Source organism: Bubalus kerabau, chromosome 5 (assembly GCF_029407905.1).
Source record: "Bubalus kerabau isolate K-KA32 ecotype Philippines breed swamp buffalo chromosome 5, PCC_UOA_SB_1v2, whole genome shotgun sequence".
NCBI lineage: Eukaryota > Metazoa > Chordata > Mammalia > Artiodactyla > Bovidae > Bubalus > Bubalus kerabau.
The window spans coordinates 107,214,855-107,234,961 of NC_073628.1; the positions used below are offsets into that span (position 1 = coordinate 107,214,855).

The window sequence follows — 20,107 nt, forward strand, 5'->3', positions numbered from 1 at the left end:
CAACCCTTGGGGTTCACCGTGATCATCCCGTACCACCCTCCACCTTCCCACTCCCGTACACAGGCTGGCCTCCTTACCATGCTATATCCCCTACAGTAATACCTTCTCTGTCCCTGCTGAAGTCTGAACCTGACCCGAACCAGGTACTGCTGTGTAATCTTGGCACATTCAGAGCCCACCTCATACTCATGTGAAAATTAAATGAGCTAAAGTGTGTGGCATTCTGAGCTAAAAGTGCTCAAAAATGCTGGCTGTTACCACCACTACCACCACCAACATTTCAGGGGGTCCAAGAGGAAGACTATTTCATAACAGTACTTAGATATTATTTGCCTCTTTTACTGTGTAAATATTTGTAATGTTGGTAAAAAAAAGCTGTGCTGGGTAAAATGTTGACATCCTTGCAGAAATCATGACAGTGGCATCAAACCGCGTAAGTAGTAACTCTGTTCTTTAGATGGAAAAAAGGGAGGGGCAGTTTTACTTAAGAATATCCTGGAGGAAGAGGTAAAAATCATTAATTCTATTCAAACTTGATCCCCAAGTACATATTTTTTAAATAAAATGGGAAGTACACTTAAAACTCTTTTGTTGCATATCAAAGTACAATGTCCGTCTCAAGGAAAATCATTTGTGAAACTGAGTTGCTAGCTAGTCACTTTTTGTAGGACATCATTTGTAATTGAAAGAATGAGTGCTGCTGCTGCTGCTACGTCGCTTCAGTCGTGTCCGACTCTGTGCGACCCCATAGATGGCAGCCCACCAGGTTCCCCCGTCCCTGGGATTCTCCAGGCAAGAACACTGGAGTGGGTTGCCATTTCCTTCTCCAATGCATGAAAGTGAAAAGTGAAAGTGAAGTTGCTCAGTCGTGTCTGACTCTTAGCGACCCCATGGACTGCAGCCTTCCAGGCTCCTCCGCCCGTGGGATTTTCCAGGCAAGAGTACTGGAGTGGGGAAAGAATGACGAACATACACTATAGTATCTGGCAAACTACTGAACTAATAAGTTACCAAATAAGTAAGCCTATTACTTCTAGGAAAACAAGTGACAGTATTTGTTGCCAGTTATAAAACTTGAAATTTTGAGTGAAAATCAGAATTTGGGCAAACTTGATCTGCCACGAGGACTTCACCAGCTCCTCATGACTTTTCTAAAGAGATTGGTGGTGATGTTAACAGATGTGACTTTTTGATGTTGGACAATGAAATATATCAACCTTTGGAGGATTCAAATCACTCAGGGAACCATTATTTTCTGAGTGATCAATGTTAGATTCCAAAAAATCATGTTGGGTACAATCTCCGTGTGTGTGTGTGTGTTAGTTGCTCAGTTGTATCTGACTCTTTGTGACCCCATGGACTGTAGCCCACTAGGCTCCTCTGGCCGTGGAATTCTCCAGGCAAGAATACTGGAGTGGTTGCCATTTCCTTCTCTAGGGATCTTCCTGACCCAGGGATTGAACCCAGGTCTTCTGCACTGCAGGCAGATTCTTTACCACTGATCCACAATCTCCACTCAAAATGCCAATCTGACCAATGGTTTTGTCCATCCAGAGCACAAAACCTTCACTGGATATGGATTTAGATTCCACACTCAGCACACCTCCAAGCAACTATCATTTGGTGAGTTCTAGTATAGCATCAAGAGAAATATCCACAGTTATCTAATAAGACAATTAATTTACTCCTCCCTCTTCCAGATACATATCTGTGTGATGCTAGATTTTCAATCAAAACAAGAAACCACAGTAGCTTGACTGAGGAGTAACTATGAAAACTCAGCAGTCTTCTATGAAGTCAGACATTAAACAGTTTTTGAAAACTGTGAACCAATGCTGCTCTTCACCCTCAGTCTTTTTATTTAGGAAAAAATAGTCATTTTTCACTTAAAAACTATGTTAACACGTAATAAGTTTAGTATTGTTATTTTAAAATCAATTAATGATAATATAGACATGTTTTGCTTTTAATTTCTAAGATAGCAAACACTGATAGATCTAAACCATATAAACAAAAGCTCTTTGGGGTCATCAATTTTATGCGTGTAAAGTGGTCCAGAGACCAGAAGGTTTGATAAATGCTGTCCTAAGAAAACAGATTTACACAGATCTGTATAGTGCAGTGCTACAATAACAGCAAGAATGAAAAGGAAAAAAAAGCGGAAACAACTTAAATATCCAATAACAGACAAGTGGCTAAATAAATTACAGGGCTTCCATTCGGCAGAACATTATGGAGTCACTAAAAATTATGTTTTCAAGGAGTATTTATCCTTGTGGGAAAACGCTCAACACACTCGACATGCCGTTAAGTGATTAAAAGAGGGAAGAAGGAAATTTTCATGATCATTGTTTCTGTAATGCCTTGAATCTAGAAAGAAATCAATGAAACTGAGGGGGAGGTCAAGACACCCTAAAGGAGTCCCCCAGGCAACAGGCTCACCACGTGTGTGGGGCTGGGGTCACGCAGGGACTCTGGGGTAAGTTTACAAACTCGATGACACCATTCCTTATTAAACAATCATTCAGAGCTTCTGCCTTTGAACTCAGGGTGAGACCAAAGTCCTAAACCAAACATTCCCAGACTCATCCCGGCAGAACCTTCTAAACAAAGGAACCTTCTAAACCCCAATTCTCCCAGACTTGATTCTTTTTGTTGGATTCTTTGATGTTGGAATCATGGCCTGATGTCTTGGGTGTTTGCTTGGGTTCCTAATCTTCTCACGTACTGAAAAATGCCAGTTTGGGGACTTCCCTGGTGGTCCAGCGGCTAAGATTCTGAGCTCCCAGTGCAGCAAGAAGCCTGGGTTCAATCCCTGATCTTGAAACTAAAGATTCAGCATGTCTCAACGAAGACTGAAGATCCTGTGTGCTGCAACTAAGACCCAGTGCAACCAAATAAATAGAGAAATATTAAAAAAAAAAAAAAATTCTAGTTTCAACCAACCCAAGCTACCAGAGTGAGGGTGGCCAGGTGGGGACCACCAGAGTGGAAGTCTTTGGGGGTTCTGCATTTTCCCACCGTAGGGACACTGGTTGTTAACAAGTGTTGTCCAACATCTGCAGCTTTCTTGGCTGGTGCATTTATTCTCATCTTTCTCATTAAGGGCATATAAATTCCTTTTCATGCCCCAGTCTCCTTCTGCCCACATCTGTCTGCAATTTACTCACCACATGCTGTGGCCAGGGAGGAAGCATCTTTGTGACTTTGTGGAATGCCAGGCAGGATGCTTGAGGCGCTGAAGGTGTTCACCTCACTGCTTTTCAGGAACACTTGCTACCATGAACGTAGATGGGCTCGGGGGTCTAGGGTCTGGGCCACCCTGAATGGGAATCAGGTGACCAGCATCTCCAAAGAGATCCAAGGAGGTCTGCCAAGCCCGCTCTCATCTGATCATCACTAAATATTTGTACTAATGGTTCTTGGCACTGGGCCAAGCGCTTCATCTCTCTAATCCTCCCGAGAATTCTGTGAAGTAGCTACCAGTTATGACTGCTCCCAATTATAAGAAAAACAGGTATTATTACCTTCTACAAGAGAATTATGGTTCAGAGAGGTTAAGCAATCTGCCCTAGGTCACACAGCTAGTAAGCGACAGAGCTGGGATTCAAGCCCAGATCTGACTCCAGAATCTGCTGTCCCCATTACTGAGCTAGGGTGGCCTCCAGTCTCTCCTGTCCAGGCTGACTTCATCCCTAGTGACCTCATCCAGAGGGAAGAAAAGGGATTTAGCACAGTGGATAAAGTTTTGGACTCTGCTGATAATTAGCTTGTCACTTTGGCCAAGTTACTTAATCTCCCTGAACTTCATTCAGCTGTGTCCATCTGTGAAAGGGGTTAATACCTCCCAGCAGGACTGGGGTGAATGGTAGACCAAGTGCGTAGAACAGTACTGGAACACGGTCGAAAAAAAAGAAAGTGAAGTCGCTCAGTCATGTTTGACTCTTTGCGACCCCATGGACTGTAGCCTACCAGACTCCATCCATGGGATTTCCCAAGGCAAGAGTACTGGAGTGGGTAGCCACTCCTTTCTCAAGGGGATCTTTCTGACCCAGGGTTCAAACCTGGGTCTCCCACACTGCAGGCAGACTCTTTACTGTCTGAGCCACCAGGGAAGCCCGCTGGAACACATAGTAGGTGTTCAATAAAGCTTTCTTTGAATGAATACTGGCAAATCCTTCTTGATGAGATTATTGTTCCCACAAAGGAGCTGCCCCATCAAGGGGATCTCTGGGTCCCTGAACAAGGCCCTGAAGACCTTTGGGGATGGATAAGAAATCATACAGCCCAGAAATGGGAAGAAATGCCTACAATGCTCTGTGCCCTGTGGGCTACACAGAGAAGGATGCATATCATGGTAACAGCCTTCACAGACATGACCGCATGTAACTCACTGTTACTGTCCCATCATTCAGATCAGAAAGCTGAGGTCTAGAGAGTGTAGGCCGTCTGTCCTAGGAGCTGGGGAGTGGAGGGTAAATGAGCCTGCCTGCCCATTCCCCTGGGCCCTGGAACAGCAGACAGAGGGATTCCTCCTTCTCACAGGTCCAGAAGGCAGAATAAGGGTGAGAGCTCTTTCCTTGGCCCAGGACACAGAAGGCAGGTGTCTCTGTCCTGCAATGAACAGCGGCTGAGGAGGCTGAGAGTGTCTGGCTGCTTTCCCAACTCTCTGCAGGATCGCAAAGCCTGGCAAGACCAAAGGACACCAGTTCATATGTCCCACGCCCAGGAACACGTGCCCTGTATGGGAGACTCCTGAGACTTTGGGTTTTCCTTCCTGAGAAAGGTAGGGATGTTCCAGGGCCTCCGGGAAGCTGGGAGTGGAGGGGGTTCATACAGATCTTCCTGGACTGCAAGAGGCTTGTGTAGAGAAAGTGTGCATGCCTGGCACAGGGACTTCTGATCATGCAGCGTCAGCTGGACCATGACATAGACCACCTGCCCACCATGGCCTGAACAGACCACCCTGAGCACTGTCCAAGTGGGCCCACCAGAAGAATAACGTGTATGGCTGAGAAGGATACAGAAAGGGGCTGGAACACCTGGATGAGGGCTCAATGGTTTCCTGAGCTTCCTGGGTGGTGGGGTGTTGGACAGACAGTTGCCTTAACCACTGTTCTGCTGCTCACTTCACACCTCCAGTCAGAGAAACCCAGGAGGATAGAGTCAACTAACCATCTAGCAAAATCCCTTCTCCTTCTCCACCCCCAACTCCTACCCCTCCAGAGCCTTGTAGCTGGGACACAGACCCCGAGCACTCCCTGCAGCCAAACGATCACACTCCTGCCAAAGACACTCTCTGACCTTGCACTTCAGCTCTTTCCCTGGATCCATCACAGGTCAAGGGGAGCAGAGATGCCCACCAGCCTGAAACACCCTTGGGATAGTTACAGAAGAAAGGGAGAAACAGATTCTTTAAGCCACCCTGTTCTGGGGTCTTTGCTACAGCAGCCCGAAATCAATGTAAGGAATAAACCTGCTTTGGCTTCAGAAACAAAGTCTTCAGAGAGTATTTATCGGTTATAGCCAGCGGTAAGTGGGAAGGAGCTTGCCAAGCTTTATTGCCTCTTCCCTCCCCAGGAGAATCAAAGATACTAAGACAGGCTCAAGAGATCAAGGTAGACCTCCCCAAATATTTTCTTCCCCAATGTTTCCTGTTGCAGGACTATTCGGAGAAGCCTTCCAATCTTTCTCAAATAACCTTTTGAGACACAGTGTGGGCAGGTGGCTCCCAGGAGAGAGAGGTATGTCAGCCCCCAGTATCCCAGGCCAGCACTAAGGAAAGCAGGTGACAAGTGGGCCCACTGACCTCCTGTCTCCTCAAGTGGTTTCTCTCCCAGCTGCTCCCCCACCCCCACCCAGGGCTGGGTGCTGCATTTCTTAGAGGGGAGCTCCTTCAGACCAAGTAAAAGCAAGAAGAGGCCAAGCCCTCCCCTGCGGAGCCCACCATGGTGAGCATGAGTGAAGTGGCGGATGGACATGTCCTCCAGCACAGACCCCCGCACATCCACACTGTCCTGCAGGGGAGGCACCGCAGAACCCGGAGGGTTCTGGGAAAGAGGAGACCCAACTGCTGGGGCAGCACCCTGGGTCAGCAAAGATAACTAACCACCTGCCAACCACACCTCGGAGGGAGGCGCCCCATGACCGGCCGTGATGGCGAACCTGAGGGGGTCACACCGCAGGACGGAAAGACACCTGTACCCGACCCAGCATGACACAGGATTCCACCCAAGAAGGAAGGGGCAGCCCGTGCCAGGAGACTCCTGGGTCCACGCCACTCCCCCTGCAGACACAGGACCCTGGCTCGCGGTGCCTCCTGTGGCCCCGGCTGAGCCCCAGGTGAGGGAGAGGAGGGAGCTGTCCCCGACTTGTCACTCACCCTGCAAGGCTTCTTTGGCTCTGGCTAGCTCTTGCTCCTTCTGGGCCAGCTGGACCCTGAGCTCGGTGGCCGAGAGGACCTCAGAGGACTTGCCACCCTGCGACTCCTCCAGGTCCTTCATCAACATCTCCTTCATCTGCCGGAGAAGGTGGACTTCCTCCTGGAGCCGGGACACTTCCTCCCGCAGGAGCGCTAGGGGAGAAGGGCATGTAGTTAGAGCAAGGGACAGGGGAGGCTGGCTGCGCTCGTTCACTTTTCTGGGGACAGTTTGAAGGTGCTTTGTTTTTCCTGTTGCTCTGTGCTCAGCACCTTTCCTACCGTGTGCAGGAAGAAAACCCCAAAACAAACTTCTTGCAAAGAGCCTCTGCCCCAGTCCTGGGCCCCACCCACAGTCTGCAGAGCACACCAAGTGGGATCCCCACCCCTGCATCCCTCCACACTGTCTAGGGCTCCACGGTGGCTGCAGCTAGAGCGTCCACTCCAATGGCCGGGGTCTCCCTCCCTGCAGAGGGCGGGAGCGTTACAGTCACACCCAGCTACACTTTACATGCTTTACCTCATTTACCAAAACCTTTCGAGGCAGGAGATCTCACCTCATTTCACAGGTTAGGAAGTCGAGGTGCAGAGAGACTAAGAAGCTCCGTGAGTTCATAAACTGAGTAGGTAATGGAGGTGGGGTCTGAACCCAGACCTGGTTGACTCCAGGCACAGTCGGCACAACAGTAACTCAGGACGGGGCAGACCCAGGCAAGAGGCTCACCTCACTTAGAGACTGATTAAAGGAGGTTTTGAGAAGCTCATGGAAGCAGGCCCAGAACGGCTGGCCTCGGAAGCATCACTAAGCTCACACCCTCTTGCAGGTTGGTACCTCTCTCTGCCACAGGCCAAGCTCTTTCCATCCTTGGGGGGCGGGCACAGTCCTTGCCTGTGAGGGTCAGAGGGCACAGCTACAGCACAGCTCTTGAGGCCCCAGGGTCTCTGGTCTGGCTCCCTTGCTGACCATGAGTGTGGTCACAAGCAAGTCCCTCCCACTCTGAGCCTCAGCTGCCCCTTCTGTAAAACGGGTCTAAGCCTCATGGGGTGGTGAGGCTCCCTCCTCTCATGGGCCCTGTTCCAGGAGACGGGCTCTGTGTATACAGCAAGTGCTCAGTGCCAGTGAAGCAGGGCTGTTTTCCCAGGCTCCTGACCCTGGGGGGAGCCCAGGGTCCTCCCAGGTGCGCACTGTTCTCTAAGGTCCCACAGTCTGCACTCCTCGGGGATCCTGGACCCAAAGGGAGAGTCAAGCCTGTGAGGGCAGGCTGGGGGTCAGCCGAGCTGAGGCCTCAGGGACTTGGGGTCCCTCTGCCCCCAGAAGCCTGGGGAAAGGTGGCACCAAGTCCATCCCCTGTTCCTGGTCCACCTCAACTACCTCCTCTGAGGCCACCTGGGTCCAGCTGCCACCCACGTGAGCAGAGGCCTCCCTGGCCACCCAGCTCCTCCTCAGCCCCCAGCCAATCTCCAGCCTGATCCACAGAGCGCAGCACCTCATTCCTGAGCTCTAAACCTTCCCTCCCTGGCTGCCCATCAGCTGCCTCGTCACCCCATCGGAGGCCTTCCTCAGGCTACCTGGGGGAGACTTTCAGTTCTGAAGGTGCTAGATTCGTCCTGCCTCTGGGCTGCCAGAAGGGTTTCCTTCCTTCTTCACAGGTTCCTCCCTGTCGGGCAGTCTCAGCCCCACAGTTACATCAACAGCCCTAAAACGGCCCCACCCACGGTCCAATTCTGACAGCACTTTGGACGACACACCCCAAACCCCTCACTAATGTGGGAGGCCTGCATTCACTGAGGGGCCTCAAGTGTCCTGAACACTGTATAACGACACACGACAATCAGACAATCCCCCCCACCCATCCATCCACCTAGCAAGAGTTCATGGGCACCTACTCCAAGCCAGTTGCTCCTGCAGGCCCTGGAGACCCCTGGGTGAATGTCACAGACAGGTCCTACCCTCAGGCTGGTGCTCCTAGGCCCCAGATGGGCTAAAGGAACCCAAACCTGCATCCCAGGGAGGCAGGCTATCTGCGGAGGAGTTCCTGATTGCTCTGACACGAACAGACTCAAGTGCAGGCTGGGAAATGGCCAAGTCTCTTAGAAAACCTACAAAGTAGGAAGTTTGCACTGGGGGGTTCCTCCCCTGCTCTTATTCTAGGCAAACGTTTGCAAGCTGTCTATACTGCAGTACTGCCTGGTGTCCAAAAAGAAGGGAACACCCTCAGCCTCAAAAAGTCTCCAGCGAGTAGAAGCAGCAACACAAGTAACTATTACACAAAGCAATGGCAGTACCTGCTTGGGGCACAGAATATTTGAAATAGGTCTTGGAAGACTGGGGAGGAGGGCAGTGAGCAGAGGGAACAGCCTGAGAAGTGCTGGGAAGCCAGAGGTCCCTGGGTAACCAGTGAACAGTTACAGGTGAGGAACAGCAGGAGGAAAGGGTAGGCCAGGGTCAGATTATAAAAGATGTTAACCCCAACCACACTGTGCCCCAAGCCCTGGCTCGCCATCTCCAGCAGTACTCAAGACTCTAGAACTTTCATTCTCGCTTTCTGCCATAGACTGAATATTTGTGTTCAAAATTCGTATGTGAGAGACTTCCCTGATGGTCCAGTGGCTAAGACTCCATGCTCCTAATGCAGGTGGCCCAGGTTCTATCCCTGGTTGGGGAACTAGATCTCACATGCCAAAACTAAGAGTTAGTATGCCACCGCTAAGAGTTTGCAGGCGGCAAATAAAGATTGAAGATCTTGCATGCTGCATCAAAGACTCAGTGCAGCCAAAATAAAAAAAATCACATGTGAAACCTAATCCCCAGGTGATGACAGTCTGTGAAGACAACTGATCAGCTCACAAGGCTGGAGCCATCATATATGGGATTAGTGACCTGTCCACCAGGAGAAGATGCAGCAAAAAAGACAGCTATGAATCACCAAGAGGGGCCTTACCAGACATGGAATTTATCAGTGCCTGGTCTTGGACTTCCAGCCTCCAGAACTGTGAGACAGACATTTCTGTGGCTTATAAGCCATCCGGTATTTTTGTTATAGCAACCCAAATAGGCCAAGACACTTTCCTTCATCAATTCTCCCCAGTCACAGCTGCCAGGGACTGTTCCCACTCAGCAGTCACCAAATGTCTATTTCACAGTAGGGTGTGAGTGACTGCTAAGTACCCCATTTATATTTACATTACCAGGCAAGTAGAAGCCAGAACTGTTTTTTATTTTATTTTAGGGCTTTCTCAAACTGCCCAGAGGAAGCCACTGAGGTTGTTTGCTATCTATGCAGACGGCAGAGGATTCCAAGAGACCTGGCTTCAAATCCAGGCCTGACCAGGGCCTTGTTGTGACCCTGAGCAAGCTCTGTGATTTCTCTGGCTCTCAGTTGCCATGTACACTGTGTGGGCACAATGTCACCCCTGTAGGGTTGCCAGATTGAGCAAAACAAAGTGAAGCAAAACGAACCAAAAAAGCCCAGATGCACAGTTAAATCTGAATTTTAGATAACAAATAATTTTTAATATAAGTGTGTCTTAAATATTACATAGGACATACTTATGCTGAAAATTGATTCGATGTTTATCTGAAATTCAAATGTAACTGGGCATGCTGTGTTTTATCCAGCAATCCTACTTCCGTCACAATGAAACGGGGCCATCATGAGAAAGGGCTGTACTGGATGATGGCCTGGGAGGAAGGAGGTGAAGGCACAGAGCAGCCTGGCACAGCCTTCTCTGCGCTCCCTCCACCGCTACTTGGATGAGGGCAAGATGGGGCTGCGTGTCCCTCTCCTGAGCTAACAGTGGCAAAGGTGGATTTTTTTTTTTCCTGTGCTCAGGTTGCTAATAGGTATACTGGACACCTAGGCCCCGCCCCTGGAGTCAGGTTCTGAACAAGCAGGAGGGCGGGAACCAGGTGTGGCTCTTGCAGGAGCCAAGTCTCCGGAGACCAGGCTGGAAAAACAACTCCACAGAAAGAGAGAGGCTTGTCCAAGCTTAGGAACTGCCCCTGCCCCCTCTAGACTAGATCTTGCACCACCTGGACCCTTCCAGGGGCAAAGAGGGGTGACAGGTCTGGGACTGCAATCACAGAGAACCTCACAAGACTGAAGCCCCTTTACCGGCTCTGGGACCATCTGCAGGCACTTCCCCTCCCTGGGGGCTTCCCAGGTGGTGCTAGCGGTAAAGAACCTGACTGCCGATGCAAGAGGTTCAGGTCTGATCCCTGGGCTGGGATGATGCCCTGGAGGACAGCGTGGCAACCCACTCCAGCATTCTTGCCTGGAGAATCCCATGGACAGAGGAGCTTGGTGGACTTCAGTCCATGGGGTAGCAAAGAGTCAGATACAACTGAAGGGACTTAGATGCATGCACGCCCCTCCCTGGGCCTCAGTGGCCTCAACCGTGAAACGGAATGATAGGAACGTGTGATATACTTAAACTTGCACATGATGAGAACTGTGTGTGCTCTCAACTCCCCTTCCCCTCTGCACAGAGGGGAGTGAACTCATCCCCCAGGAGCAATGAAGAAGTGAGAGTTGGAAGACTTGGGTTTCTGCCTCAGAAGGACAGCTACCTCGCTGTGTGACCTAGGGCAAGTCACTGTCCCTCTCTGGGCCTTCATAATGTTAGGTAGTTAGAATAGGAAACAGGAGTCCAAAATGGCAGTGGCTAAAAAACAAGGATGGGAAAAGCCCATGAAAATAGAACAAAGGAAGGTCAAAGGAAGGTCCGAGGAGCTGCGTGAGGACCTCAGGTAGAACAAACAGCACTCCTGGCTAGCCCAATTTGCATAGCACAGGCCTAGGGAGGAGGAAAAAACATAAAAAAGAGGAGCAGCGTGAGGACCTCAGGTAGAACAAACAGCACTCCTGGCTAGCCCAATTTGCATAGCACAGGCCTAGGGAGGAGGAAAAAACATAAAAAAGAGGAGCCAAAGGGCCGGGGCTCTCTCTTCTCTTCGTCTTTGGGTCGGCATGCCCTCACGCCTCGAGGATGTATTTTCCTGCTATTTTCTAAATAAAACTGAGCTGTAACACGGAGCTGTAACACTGATCTAAGAGCTATAACATGGTTTGTTTAGAACAGAAAGCTATAACATGGTCTGTCTAAGAGCTGTGATGTGCTGAGGGCTTTATGTCTGTTGCTTCAAATTTTTGTTGAGACCAGACAGAACCGAGATTACACTCGCCTGACATCTAGCATCAGTGCCCTTAGAGGAATGCACTCTTCATGAATCTAGAGGAATGCTGCGCTCCTCCCCTTCGTAGGGCAGGGGTCCCTGCTCTGGCTCATGGCTGCTCTGCTCAATGAGACACATGTGGCTACTTACGTGTAAATTAGTCACAACCTACTCAGTTCCTTGGCTGTGCTCACCTCATGTGAAGAGCACAGAGTCGCCCCTTCAGGACACGGAGCTCCGGGGTCAGTGGTCATCCAGGGTCATGAAGCAGGGAAGGGAAGAAGTGGGGTTTGTGAGGCATCTGGCACAGAGCTGGCTGCAGACTCACGGACAGGAGGGAGCCTTGTGCCGAAAGCTGGGGAAGGAGCCACATTCATGGAGAAACTGTTCAAGCCTTTGCGGAGGGACACAAACAGCAAAGACCGATTGTGTACCTTTCTGCCTGTCACTGGGAAACCACGCACCCTCAGATCATAGGGCAGTGGGCGAATGGTGGTGAAAGGTGTGTGTGTGTGTGTTAGTTGCTTAGTTGTGTCCAACTCTTCTTAACCCCATGGACTGTAGTCCACCAGACTCCTCTGTCCATGAGATTCTCCAGGCAAGAATACTGGAGTGGGTTGCCATGCCCTCCTCCAGGGATCTTCCCAACCCAGGGGTCAAACCTTGGTCTCCTGCATTGCAGGCATATTCTTTACTATCTAAGCTACCAGGGAAGCCTGGTGGTGAAAGGGCCTGATGCCCAAGAAGCCACAGACACAGCAATGTTCTTGGCCAAGGAAGCCGGAAGTAAGTGTTGCCTGGGAGATGGCTCTTCCCCTGCCGCCCTCCTCCGGGAAGCCGCCAGTCACCAATGGTGCTGCCTTCAGGGGTGGCCTTACCAGCAGGCAGGCCACACAGCAGAAGCCTCCAGGGCCTTCTTCTCAAGGGCAAGGGGGTGTGGCATACTTATCAGGTGGCAAAGGGAGCTGGGGAGACCCTGTGCCTCCCTAGCACATCTTTTGTTTGTGAGAGCAGTGAGTGTTCTGCATTTTAAAAATGCCATTTCTTGGCCTCCCTTGCAGCTAGAATTGTCTGTGTGACTCAGCCTGGCTGATAAGATACAGGAGATAGTCCCTGAGACTGCCCTTTAAGAAAAAAGGACTTTGCTCAATGGTAAAGAATCTGCCTGCAATGCAGGAGGCACAGTTTCCATCGCTGGGTTGGGAAGATTCCCCTGGAGAAAGAAATGGCAACCGACTCCAGTATTCTTGCCTGGAGAATCCCAAGGACCGAGGAGCCTGGTAGGCTACAGTCCATGGAGTCTCACAAGAGCCAGACTTGACTTAGTGACCAAACAACAACAAATGGGAAGGAAATCCAAAAAAGAGGGAACATATGTATATGTATAACTGATTCACTTTGCTATACAGTATAAACACAACATTGCAAAGCAACAATATGACAAAAAAATTTTTTTTTAATAAAAGAAAAAAAGGCTTTGTCTCCTTCCTGCCTTCTTGCTTGGAGAACAGATTTGTGGTCAGAACTGCAGCAGCCACATTGTAACAAGGAGGTAACATGCACAGAGGGCAAAAAAAGATGCTAAGGGAAGAGAGCCCAGGCCTGGCGAGCACAGCTCAGCCCTGCACCTGTGTGGAGACCTGCAGCAGCACCAGCTGGGCAGGGCCACCTGGCACTGGAGAGCCTTTGATTTCCCTGCTGATCTACCAGTTTCCCGGAGCCAACCGCCACTCCTGGCCCCAGGGAAGAGCCCCAAGTCCTTTCCTGGCTTAATTTTTGTGAGCTCATCAGGTTGGGACGAGAGAGGAACAAGAGAAAGGAAAAAAAGCTTATTTTCCTTGACTGTAGGGCACCATCCAAGAGTCCTCTGAGCTGTCTCCATTCAAGAGGTTTGTGAGTCTGTCCTTCCCAAGCCAGAGGTCCAAACAGCAATAATACTGTAATTACTGTGTGTCAATGACAATGACTTTACTAACATTTGTAGAGCACAAGGTATGTGCTCCAGGCTCTGTTTTAGGTATGTCACATGCCTAACAGATACTAGTGAATTCTCACAATAACCTCATGAAGTAGGATCACCTCATTCAACAGATGGGGAAGTTGAGGCACAGGATTTAGGTGACTTGACCAATGTCATTTGGAGTAAAAGGCAGAGTCAGGGGTAGAAGCCAGTGGTCTAGCTCTAGCACCTGCCCACACTATACTGTCTTGCAGGAGGAGAGGGCAACAGGGTCCGTGGGTGACACAGAGGGAACCCAACACTGCTGTGTGCTCACCCTGGTAGATGGCAGGCAAGGCAGGGTTGCCCCCACCACACCCCACCAGCAGGTATGGGCTCACTCTTGTTTCCTATGTGGAGCAGGGCGTCACAGAGAGCCACCACTCCGTGCACCACCCTCCCCAGGGGCACAGTCCCCATGTAGCTCCTTAAGGATGTGGCCACGGAGGCAGCAGGGGTCCTGCTGACACCCAACGCCCAGCTCCAGCCCAGCACTGGGCTCCTGGCAGGCCCGCACCGAGCATGGTGCAAGGCGAACGTGGGCCAGGCACGTCTGGGTCAGCCACCGGGGTCCAGTCCCGGCTCCCCAGCTTCCTGGCTATTTGACCTTAGGACAAGTGACCTCCGAGTTTATCTGAAAATGGAGCCAAGACCAGTCTCCGAAGCCTGTGGTAAACATTAAAGCAATCATCTAAGTGGGAACATTCCGGAAGGTTCTAAATGGGGGTCACATGTCACTCGTTAAGACCATTATTATAGAAAAGGGCAAATCTCCCCAATGTTCTGAGGAAAGGCCTTGGCCTCACTGACCTCAGAGCCCTGACCTGTGGGCCTCCCAGCCTTGGGAGGGGTGGCTTAAATGGCAAGAAGGCTGAGTCACCCGGTCTGCAGGGGGAGGGCAGGAGCCAAAATATGGAGGGCCTCCAAGTGGAGTGACTGAAGTGGCTGGAGTGACAGTCCCTGGCTGCTCGTCATAGATGGACACCTTGAAAAACTACCACAGACACACACATCTGTCAAAACTCACCAAGCTCCAACTGTACCCTTAAGACCTGTTTACTTTGCTGTAGGGAATTATACCACCAAAAAAAAGCGGGGGTGGGGGTTGGGGTGGGGGGAGAGTCAGTAACATAGTTCAGGTTTTCCATTAACTGACTTTTATAGATCCTCCTCCCCAATCCAGGTACTGGGCCCAGTAGCCCCCTGACCCCTAGCAGGGCTCAGCGGAAGGGGAACTTGAATCCAGCCCCAGGCTCGGTGGACTACCTCCATTCACTTGAGCTACACCTGCTCTGTGGGAGAGAAATTGGATGCCCTGAGAACCATGCCCCGCTGGCCCTGGCTGGCTGGAGGTCACTCCGGATGGCACGATGCTCTGCTTAACGATGCCACAGTTCTCTCCCAGTCCAAACACCCTCTCTGGCAGAGGCAAGGGTTGATGGCACTGCCACACTCTCAGACTCTGACTGTGCAGGACGCCGCCCACTGGATTACAGGCTTCATCTCACCGGATCCTCATAGCACCTACGCGGGGCTGCGGTGACCCCGCCTGAGTTCAGAGACACTGCGGGCTGTGGGATGGAGCCCAGGTCAGCCTGGGGGTCATGAGCCGCCCGCCATGGGTTGGCCCAGCAGCGCTCGGCAGGCTGTGAGTGTTCAAAAGGCACCACTGCCGCCATGACTGCCATTATTGTCATCACTGCCAAATCTGGTCCAGGAAGTGATCTCAGAACATTAGGATGACGTTTGTTCCAAAAATTAGGAATCAGGGACCTCCCTGGTAGTCCAGTGGCTAAGACTCTGCACCTCCCAATGCAGGGGGCTCCAGGTGGGATCCCTAGTCCGGGAACTAGATCCCACAAGCTGCAACTAAGGGTTCGAGTGCTGCGACTGAAGATTCTGCATGCTACAATTAAAAAGATCCTGCATGCCACAACTAAGACCTAGCACAGACAAATAAATATTAAAAAAAAATTAGGAATCAGGTTGTTCTTGGAGTGTTTAAATGTCAAGACTGAGGCACAATGATTCATATCAAATCCCCATGAGAGATGGGTTTCCAGGCCCCAAGACTAAACAGGATCACATGTATTCGGGTCCCAAGAATCCAGTGCCTGATGGCAGAGGGGAGTCTTGAAAAGAAAGAGCCAGAGAGGGGGTTGTTGGCAGAACACGCTGCCCAGGCAGAGGGGGTAAGGGTCTTCGCCAGTGGTCTAAGGGCACCTCCTCTGTTCTGCCTTTAAGTGGGGGGAGTACATGACGAGAAAGAGGTCAGCTGCATTCCCACAGTGCAGTCCCTCTATTCTTGAATTCAAGCATCATCATCATCACGGTGAGCCTCTCCTCTCATGCATGCCAAAACACCTCTAAATCCTTGCACCATTAATTCTTGATCCTCATAGTAACACAAGGGGATATACCCATTTTACAGAAGAAACCAAGGCAGGGAGAAAACATGTGGTTAAACTCAGAAGGTCTGGCTGCAGAGCCTTTTCCAGTCACCCCTGAGTTATATTCTACCCCTTCTCCTCTGGGTCCAGGGGCCAGTCTGCAAGCCCTCCCCAAGGCCGGCAAAGCGTATGTTCCCTCTCAGGGCCTGCTGTGGTTAACAGGGAGCCCTCAAACCCTCCTGGATAGACACCACTGTTTGCATCCTTCCCCGAGACTGGAAGGCCTGAGGTCACAGAACCTCTTGGCTAAGCTCACCCTAAAGCCAAGTGGGGCCAGGAATCCTGGATTCAGTCAGGTCAGCAGAGGCAACAGAAGCAATGTGGCCCTCGGTTCTAGACTCAGCCTCAAAGGTTCCCCAGAGCTCTGTAAATTACCGGAATTCCACAGGGACACTGAGTCAGGTGGGACTTGAATGTAATGGTCTGTGGAGAGAGAAATCCGGGAAGAGCAGCCTGAGGGCTGGGCCTCTAGGACTAAGAAGAGACTTGAAATCACTTCCTTTTGCTTGATTGGTCCTCGCAGACCCAGCCTGGGCTCCCCTCCTGCCTGGTTTTTGTATAGTGAGCTGTAAACAGCCCTCTTGGACCACCTCTGTTCATCATGCCTACTCTCCCGTCCCTCGCCTCCTGCCCCCTGCACATGAGACAGACCCCAGAAACCAGGAACAGGGCAAGTGGCAGGCAGACAAACCTGGAACCATGCTTTGCTAGAGATTTCCGGGTTCTTTCTGTTATGTGATCCCGACGCTTAAAGCTTTTGGGGTGATGGGACACAATACAGCACTCACCAAACAAGAGGAGATTCTCAAAAACCTCCCAGCCGCTTCTCAACTATTAATCCCAAGGCTGCTCAAGGGCTCGGGAGAACCACCTGGTAATTTTTACTACAAGTGGGTGGGGTGGGCCTGGCAGGTACCAGGTGATGCAGCCTTTGTCTTTTTCTCATATTTCACAGTAACTGTATGTTCTTTGAGGCACTGTTTAATCCGTCTTTCCTGCAGAGCTGTTTCAGTGCAGCTGCTGGTGCATAAACACACCTTCCGGCCACACCATCCTTGGCTCCTGACTGCCAAGCTAATCCTCTTCCACAATCTTGAGTGGGGGAAGCCCCTGTTTCTCATGAAGAGCTGTGCCCGTCCAGCTCCGCACCCCAGGAATCTGATTCTCTCCAGGGAAGGGATTTGCTTCCTTCGACCGTACCTCATGCGTGTGTGCGTGCTAAGTTGCTCAGTTTGTCTGACTCTTTGACCCCATGAACTGTATCCTGCCAGACTCCTGTGTCCCTGGAATTTTCCAGGCAAGAATACTGGAGTGGGTTGCCATGCCCTTCTCCAGGGGATATTCCTGATCCAGGGATCAAACTCAGATCTGTCTGCATTGCAGGCAGATACCACTGAGCCACCAGGGAAGCCTTCAACCGTCCCTCACCAAGCACCAACTCAGCACCAGTCATGTGCTAGGCACCAGCCCTGGAAGGATGATGGTCACAGGTTCTAAAGCAGAGATGCCCTGGGGGAATTGAAGGAATCACAAACCTCCAGAACATAGCTTCCTCATTCTCAGGCATAACCAAACCCGAGGATCTATGCTGCAGAACATGGGCCTGCAGGCGGCCTGGCCTGATCTTTGCTTCCTGTGTCCACTGCTCTTGAAGCCCAGAAAGAACAGTCTCTGGCAGACTTTCTGGACATGTGGCTTGATGCTGCCAAGCACTGACAGCCAGTAGGAGCCCCAGAGTCCTCGGGGGTCTGCAACAGCCACTCAGTGGGTGATTCTAGCTTCAGAATGAATACACATTGCCCAAATACAGCATCTGTCTGGGGGTGGAAAGGCAAGCCCCTTCCTAACACCTAAATGCTGAGTCCCTGATGGTCTGCAGCAGCAGTGATTGCCTTGTTCCAAAGCCAGGTCTCCAGGCCTCCTTGGGGCCCTTAAGGAGCCCACTCCTATCCACTTGCTGGGTAGGAGTCATGGGAATGTGGTTCAAAGGTGGAGATAAGACCCAAGCTGACCAATGAGACAGCTGAGTTGCCCTGGCCACTGTGATTGGTTTAGAAGGGGAAGCACATGACACAGGTCAGTCCAATCAGTCGGTATCTGGACTGGGAGATGCTCTTTTTAATGATGGATGAGAGGATGGAGCCTGGAGGTGCTGGTGGCCAAGAAGGGAGCACCAACAAGACAAAGACTGGATCTAGATAATATCTGTGTCCTGGATCACACCACACCTGAAGCCAGAATCTACTCCTGAACTTTTCAGTTATGTGGGCCAATACATTCTTAAGCCAGTTTGACTTGCATTTTCTATCCCTTGCAACTGTAAGATAACTCTGATAAACTACTTTTGTCAGGAATCACTTTCTGGGTGCCCAGCAACCCACAAACCTAAGGCCACCTTCTATGTGCTAAGCACTCAAAGTTATATCACTCTTTCAGAAACCAGACGAGCAAAACGGACAATGGAATTCTCTTCCACAAAACCAGTGAGCACCTACCCCCACATGATTCTAGCTTTTCTTTGACAGCAGTGACCAGTCCCCCTGGGTTGAAATCCTGGAAGGCACAAACTTTCAAGTTCTGCCTTGAGTCCATTTCTAGACTTCTCCTGCCCAAATCACCCTTTCTCCTCTTCTCCCACCTGGTGAGGTCTGTGAGCACTAACCCCTCAGCCTTCCTTGGCATGAGGCTCTAGGTCCCCTTCAGGTGCTGACTATGTGCCTGGCTCTAAGCCTCGGACCAAGCAATTCTCTCAGTGGGAACAGTGCTACATCCTCTCCTTTTTGCACACATGCAAACGGAGAGGGAGAGATGGAGGCCAGGACAGGTGGACAGCCTTATTTAAGGTAACAGGGCTGGTCCAGGTGGCATGGTGGATCCCAACTCAGATCCCAAGTCTGTTTGATTGCAAAGCTCATGTTCTTAACTGGATTAGGCTCCCAGCCTTCCCAGCCCTAAATGCCATGCTGTGCATATTTCTCAAACTATTAATAAATGCCAGGTCAAAGAGTGGGACAGAACTGGAACTGGGCCTTTTTACAAACTTTGGCAAAATCAGCTGGGCCCCCCCAGCATTTGCTCTCACCACAGGTTTCTCCCCTCCCCAAGGCTTGGCTCATAAAGGAACGGATCCAGGAGAGGGACAGAGGCCACCGGGTGGCACTGCCCATCTCCCTCTCCACCCATATGTGACTCCCTCCTCCCATCCCATCTCCCTCTTCTCCACCCTTGTCATTGTTTTTCGGTTGCTAAGCTGCGTCTGTCTCTCTGTGACCCCATGGACTGCAGCATGCCAGGCTTCCCAGTCCCTAACCATTTCCCTAAGTTTGCTCAAACTTATGTCCATCGAGTCAGTGATGCCATCCAACCATCTCATCCTCTGCTGTCCCCTTCTCCTCCTGCCCTCAATCTTCCCCAGCATCAGGTTTTTTTCCAATGAGTGGGCTCTTCACATCAGGTGGCCAAAGCTTTGGAGCTTCAGCTTCAGCATCCACCCTCTGGGGGAAAAAAGTTACCAAAACACGAGGAGGAAAAAGAAAGAAAGCCCTGCATTGGTTATACCCACCAACACATGACGTGGCCCATCCACGCGTCAAGCACAAAGCTCATGGCCAACCAGGAGAAAGCAACTTGACCGAGGCCTCGCCACTGCAGGGAGAGCCCAGCCCTGGCCTTCTTTCCCACCCGAGTCTGAGTCAGCAGCAGAACACCTGCATCTGTTTCCTTCTCCACCCGTTACCAAAATACACAGAGCAGACTGAGGCTGCTGGCCCACTGGCCAGAGAGTGGGTTCTCCCTGGCCTAGTTCCCAGCAGGACAGCTCCCTTCCTAAGAAGCCCGGGGGAAGGAAGACATTTATATCTCTATTTTAATTTTTTTTTTTGGCCACACTGTGTGGCAAGGAGGATCTTAGTTCCCCAACCAGGGATCAAACCCTTGCCCCCTGCAGTGGAAGGACAGAGTCTTAACCACTGGACCATCAGGGAAGTCCTATATATCCCCATTTTATAGATAGTCAAACTGAGTCTCTGGTGGTTCAGACAGAAAAGAATCTGCCTGCAGTGCAG

General features: G+C 50.9%; 1 protein-coding gene across 3 annotated transcripts in view; it reads right to left on the bottom strand.

Annotated features, from left to right (window-relative positions):
- The window catches only part of KAZN (kazrin, periplakin interacting protein), a 1,028,616-nt gene that overhangs the window by 126,438 nt on the left and 882,071 nt on the right, over positions 1 to 20,107 (bottom strand). For all 3 annotated transcript variants that reach the window (XM_055582647.1, XM_055582645.1, XM_055582646.1), the window contains one exon: positions 6,383 to 6,574. In XM_055582647.1, the coding sequence (XP_055438622.1) occupies positions 6,383 to 6,574 (192 nt within the window). The remainder of the gene's footprint in view (positions 1 to 6,382; positions 6,575 to 20,107) is intronic.